This window comes from Brachionichthys hirsutus, chromosome 10 (assembly GCF_040956055.1).
Source record: "Brachionichthys hirsutus isolate HB-005 chromosome 10, CSIRO-AGI_Bhir_v1, whole genome shotgun sequence".
Lineage (NCBI taxonomy): Eukaryota > Metazoa > Chordata > Actinopteri > Lophiiformes > Brachionichthyidae > Brachionichthys > Brachionichthys hirsutus.
Genome location: NC_090906.1, coordinates 2,750,149 through 2,756,351, shown reverse-complemented (window position 1 = coordinate 2,756,351; position 6,203 = coordinate 2,750,149). Strand labels below are relative to the sequence as shown.

Here is a 6,203-nt window from a genome sequence, read left to right as displayed (position 1 = left end):
GTGTGTTTATGTTTTATACAAATATTTGAAATGGCCATGGTACTTCACTGGAAAAAGGCCCCGAAGTGTTTGACGGACTGTGTATCTGGAAGGAGCCAATGTAGCTAACGCCCTTCTCGTGTTATTTTGGTGTTAGCATTGTGGCCTTTTGTCTTATCTTCGCGATATCGTTAACATCCTGCCAATATTTCACATCGAGTGCGAATTTAGTCCAATTTTGGTCCAACTACTGGAAACAATTATTCCGTTTCGGTAGCATTTTGATAAAAAAGATGAAGTTCTCTGTTTTACGTGGCGATTTTAATGACGAAACAATCGCACCGTAACGCGCGCGCCTGGATCGCCATTGGGTGACGATTTATCCGAATACGTAATTAGTTCACAAATGAGAAGCCGCTTACCGTGTAATTACTTCGTTAGAAAGCTTTGCCGACTTAGTTCGTTGCGTCCATACCGCGTGCGTGTGGAAGCCGAACTGGTACGTCACGTCACGTCGCGCCGCGCTTCGTCGACGAAGGTAGAAAGAAATTCTAGATGTTTCCAGAGTTCTTCTTCTACTTCCGGCGGACTTCCGGTGTGATGAAGGAAAACTTTATTAGTATAACAATTTCCAGCAAAACAATGTCCAAAATAGAAACTTCAATTTGCAAAAAAACATTAGAGAACAAGATCAAACAACATTAATATTTTAAATAAACCAGTTAGCAGATACCTGTGTTAGCGCAAAAACTATGCAATGAATGCATAAAATATAATATGTTGAGAAAAAAAAATAGTCGGGGGAAAAAAAGATCTCGGTGCAGCCAGGGGCCAAAGGATCAAAAGATCAAAGGATTTCATCTATGCTTTTTATGGAGGATATTGTCCTGCCACATCGAGCCCTGACCTTTAGCATATAGAAAACAACTGATATTTAAATTAAAATACACAATAATGTTTGTAAAGTTATGCTGTCTATAAAGCTTCTTGTCTTCTTCTTCTCTTCCTCTTCTTCTTCTTCTTCGCACATGCGCGCTCAGACGCTTCTGATTGTGATACAAATAATGGCCGTCGCGATGGAGACGGATGCTTTTCCTTACCTGCCCTCGGGACCAGCGGAGAGTAATCCCCCCTTTTTATTTTAAATATATGTTTCTAATGTTACGCGCATTTTAAATGAGGCTCATTTACGTTTGGGTTGACATTAATTTAAGACTGTTGCTGTCACCTGGTAGCGCACTAGCATTAGCGCTGCAGGGCGAGAGGAGCGTGCTCGCTACGCCGGGCTAGCCGGACACGTTCGGGGCTCCAAGGTCGATGAGAGCACGCACGGATGAGACGTTCTCTCACTGCGATGATGAGCTGCGTCCATTCGGAACACGAGAGGCTCTGTGGTCATCCAACATGCGCATTTTAGGGTGCGCCACGCACGCTAACGTGGCGCCGATCCCGGTGTATGTTTGAATGTAAAGTGTAAACACGTTTTTATCCGCGTGTCCGGTCAGTGCAGAGGTTGTGGCTGCTTGATATATGATAAACGATTATTTTGAATTCAGGGATAACTTATTGTGTTGTTTTTTTGTCAGATCTTAAGGTCGGTGAAGTTTGAACTTTGTTCCATGGGATTATTTTGTCAATGTAATTTTCTTGCATCATATATTAGAGAACTTTATTAATCCCTTGGGAAGGCACCCACAGGGAAAATAGTTTTATTTTATTTATTAGACTGTTTATGCAGTATATTTACAAAATACTCTACTGATTTGTCATATTTAAAGTAGATCGTAATATGTACAAGTAAAGACCACAGGTGTATGCATCTCGCCTGATGATGCAAACCTTTTCCAGTTCAGGAGTGTACCCCCCTGGAAAGCACCGTTGCCTTAATTAAATAGTCTATTTTTCAGGGATTTAATGTTGGTGGCATCTATAATAAGTATAAAAGTCAACAAAATACACAGCAAATGTATATTTCTTATTTGACATTCAAACCTGACCACGTAACTCAACATTGGATATGTCCAATTGTTTTGGACATATCCACATAACACATAACAATGTCCAATTGTTATGTAACCTTGTTTTTCCTGTTTTTTTTCCTCCCTCTTTGTAGTAAATAAGATGATAAAGGAGCACGGCGACCTGTTTTCTGACTCCCAGTGTAAAATCTGCAATGCTGTCCTCATTTCTGAGTCTCAGAAGTTAACTCATTATCAGGTCAGTGTCAGTCTTCTGTAGTTTCAGCATCAGGGGAGTTTGCTTTGATGTCTCAATGCTCGGCTTGATTACCTCCGAGGAGGTTATGGAATCGCTGGCGTTTGTCTGTCCGTCCGTCTGTTAGCAAGATAACTCAAAAGCTTCTGGACGGATCCTGATGTAAGTTTCAGGAAATGTTGGGAATGTTACCGGGAACAGATGATTACATTTTGGTGATGATCGAGAAGAGATCCTTTGAAAATCCCATTGATAGATTAAAAATACACATCAACTCCGATTCACTTTTACTTTTAATGGTTGGTGTATAAAGATACCAAGAACTGTTTAGAACATTTTGGTGATGATCCAGATCACCATGTGGATGGTGTAAATCCAATTAGGAGCGGAATGAGCTGCTCGGCGGACGTCTGCGCTCTCTGAGTGCTTTTCTAGTTATTATTTGGAAAGTATCAATTTGGAATGTGTTTTGCACTTCATTAATGGGGTTATAATTAGAAGAGCAATTCCACATTAAGTACTCAAGGTAGTATTCACGAGGAAGTACCAGATCACTGGGCAATCCTCCAGTTCTCCAACCAAATAGACAAAAAAAAAAGCCTGATAATGGAAGAAATACTCGTGATTTCCGGCTGCATTAAATCTCACAGGGACACAGCGGAGGTTGAAATGCCAGGTAGTATGTAGGTAGTGCTGCCTGGTAGTTAGTGCCAGACACTGATCAATATCTCTAATAAATGGCTTACTTTAAAAAGCTTTCCTGAAGGAGGCCATTGGTCCATCCTAACAAGCCATACGTTGTTGTTCTAGTTCTACTAGAAGCCTTGTAGTACTTAGAAGCTGGTAGTAATGGCTCGCCTGGGAGCTCCGGCCATCACGACAAAGTTTCACTGTGTGTGTGTGTGTGTGTGTGTGTGTGGGGGGGGGGGGCACTGGTGGAATTCTAGTTCCGTGTTCTCGGATAATGGCATCCCGTCGTCCCTGCTGGGTCTGGAATACAGTCGTTATATCAATGTTTCTGGCACCACTGCACCGGAAACCCAGACGGTCGACTGGAGCAACCGAGACTGTCGGGCAGATTTTGGCTGTGATGAACATTTTAAGATTTTTGTTGACTGAAAAGAGGATAAACAAGATGAGATTTAAACTCTTAATCTGTTCCAATAAACTGCCTTATAAGTAGCTCCCTGCTGAGTTTGAGCTGCAGCCGGTAATCATGAGTGCTGCTATACCATACTTGTAGTCTGTGACCCGCGTGTAGGAGCAGATTGATGACAAACGTACGGGCGAGTTGGTTGCGTGCTACTGAACCGGTAATCTGTTTTTACCACGAAACGATTCATCGGCCATTTCCCATGTTGTCAGCCGTCAGAATGCTGCTTTCCGTGGGTCTAGTCAGTCGAACAAAACGCCCTCCTGCACTTACTTAAATGAGCTAATGGGTTGAATTCAGGCGCTGATGTTTTTCATCTGCTTCTCTTTTCAGAGCAAGAAACATGCCAACAGAGTGCGCCGGCATTTTTCCATCCAAAATGAGGAGCCGGTGGTGAAAAAGTTGAAGTCCTCATCTGACAGTGTGAGTAAAGTGTTCGGTTCTGGATGTGAGCCAAGCCCAAGCAGCTTCAATCCGAGCGGCACCAGAGGAATTTGACAACCGTGACTGGAATCCAGCAAGGATGTGGTTCCCACTAATCAGCCTGCAGACGCTTTTGCCAACAAGACACGCTTTAGGTTTCAGAAATTCAAACCAGTGTGTCATTATTTCAGACACAATCTGCTTATCCCACTCTAAGAACAGTGTGGCTGCTCCAGATCTGATCCCAGACGTCCAATCAGATTGAAATGTGGCATCAAATAAGCAGCATAAATGGAGCAACATTTCTTAACCTTGATGACATGTTAAACATTATGTTCCTGTTCCTGTTCCTGTTGTTGTTGTTTATAGCCGGACTGTAACAACAGAGATCCAGACTGGGCGAAGGTGTGTAATCTGTGTAAGATGACGTTCACCTCTAGCGTGGTGGCAGAGACGCACTACCAGGGCAAAATCCACTCCAAGAAACTGCGACTGAAACATGTTGGTCCACAGACGACAGGTTAGCGCTTTGAAGAACGCTTTAACCGTTTTGTTCATGTCGGATTCCTTCATCACAAATTAAATCATCTATAAATGCAGGCTGAGATTTGGAAATTAAATATTTCTGACAACCATTTCAAAAAATGGTTTTGATGACCTAGCCGCAGTGGCTGCCCCTAAGACCCCCCTCATTGTAACGGCCACCGAGACCCCCTTTACTGATACGGCCCCAAAGACCCCCTTCACTGTAACAGCCCCAAAGACACCCCCCCTCTATTGGCCTGATACCTTTTTTCCACGTCCTTCGTTGTTTCCCCGTCAAACTGAATATTTTCCGTGTTTCCTTGTGTGCTTTGATCATTCCTGACACGACATCTCCCGATCAACAGTCGCCTCCCAAACGCCTCCGACCGCTCCTCCAAAGAAGAAACTTGCAGTCGACAAGAGCAGCGACCCCGCGACAGGCGACGACAAAAACAACCCCAACCGTTTCTGCTCCATTTGCCAGGCCTCCTTTAACAACCCGCTCATGGCCCAGCAGCACTACGTGGGCAAGAAGCACCGAAAACAGATGACCAAGCAGAAACTAATGGCGACGTACGGCCCGGCAACAGCACCAGGTGGGACCCCCCCCCAGCCACAGCCATGGAGCTACGCCGCTGTGCCATCAGATTAATTGTGGATTCTTCTCTCCTCATTTAGCTTCCACGCTCAAGGGCTACCCATGCACCGTCTGCAGCATCGAACTCAACTCTGTGGAGCAGTACCAGTCTCATATCAGTGGCGCCAAACACAAGAACCAGTGAGTGTACACAAAACCGTATCGTGTATTAACACAATGATAAAAGTCCCAGCACAGACCGGCTCCTCAGGTTTCTCAGAGCTGTGGCGTCCTGTTGTTCGTCATGTTCGGGTTCTACACGTTCCTGTGAGACTTCATTTAAACTTAGAACAGCATCCTTGCATCCATATTGACCTTCCATCCTTGGTAGAAACTGGAAGAAAGCCCAGGGCTGTCCCAGTTTTAAGATGTTGAAAGTAAGATCGGAGCCATTGAAGGATCGATTGATCAAGAATTAAATTGGGAATAATTTCCAGAGATGTCTCGTAATGCTTTGTTTTCACCTTAGCTTTCCCAAAGGCACCGTACCACACCCTCATATTTAATTTTACAAGCCCTTCCCTCCCGCATCCCTAACAAACAACGATATTAAACTCTCATTTCAGAGTGAAGAAATCAGGACTAAATACGGCAAACGCTCACCACAAAGACGCAGCAGAACAATCGTATGAGGGGGACAACCAGTACACGACGGAAAACTTCAATTACGCCCCGCTGATCGAGCAGTACGGCCTGGGAGACGAGCAGTATGCAGTGGCCCATAACCAGTACGCTCCTGAGGACAGCCAGTACACAGAGGAGTACCAGTTTACTTGAGGCTAGTCGTTTTGTTCTGGACACAACAACAACCAGCCCCCCCCCCCCCCTCAACCTCCATGGATCTCTAGCTCCTGCCTGAGTCTCCTCCCAGTAGACCCCACCTGGAAGTGAGTCACCTGAACCTGAACATAGGTCTGGACCTGCTTTACACCAACATGGTACTTTATCATTTTGTGTAAAAGCTGAAAGGTTGAATGTTTTTTTTTTTTTTGTGTGTGTGTGTGTGTGTGGGGGGGGTTGGGGGGGGGGGGGGGGGGTGTTTGTCTCCTATGATAAAACAACACTTATTTTGTGAAGACGGTCTGGAAGGCTTCTCCTGGAACTCATCAGAGTACTCTAGAACTGGGTATCTGGCGAAATCCGTTCGTACTGATGTGTTCAGTATTTCCGAGAAAATGTCCGGGTGTCTAAACCTCAAGAGAAAGTGAGCCATGCAGCTAAACGATTGAACACACAAGTCGTTCTATCAAAGAGTGGTGGAAGAAGATTTGT

The 6,203-nt window shown here is 44.6% G+C and overlaps 1 protein-coding gene across 1 annotated transcript; it reads left to right on the top strand.

Moving 5' to 3' along the window:
• Positions 1 to 1,040: 1,040 nt before the first annotated feature.
• On the top strand, positions 1,041 to 5,708 carry znf346 (zinc finger protein 346). Its single transcript, XM_068744762.1, has 7 exons — positions 1,041 to 1,101; positions 2,093 to 2,196; positions 3,680 to 3,769; positions 4,139 to 4,289; positions 4,660 to 4,890; positions 4,973 to 5,072; positions 5,498 to 5,708. Exons 1-7 carry the CDS (start codon positions 1,044 to 1,046, stop codon positions 5,706 to 5,708), a joined length of 945 nt encoding a protein of 314 aa, XP_068600863.1. The 5' UTR covers positions 1,041 to 1,043.
• The last annotated feature ends 495 nt before the right edge of the window (positions 5,709 to 6,203 follow it).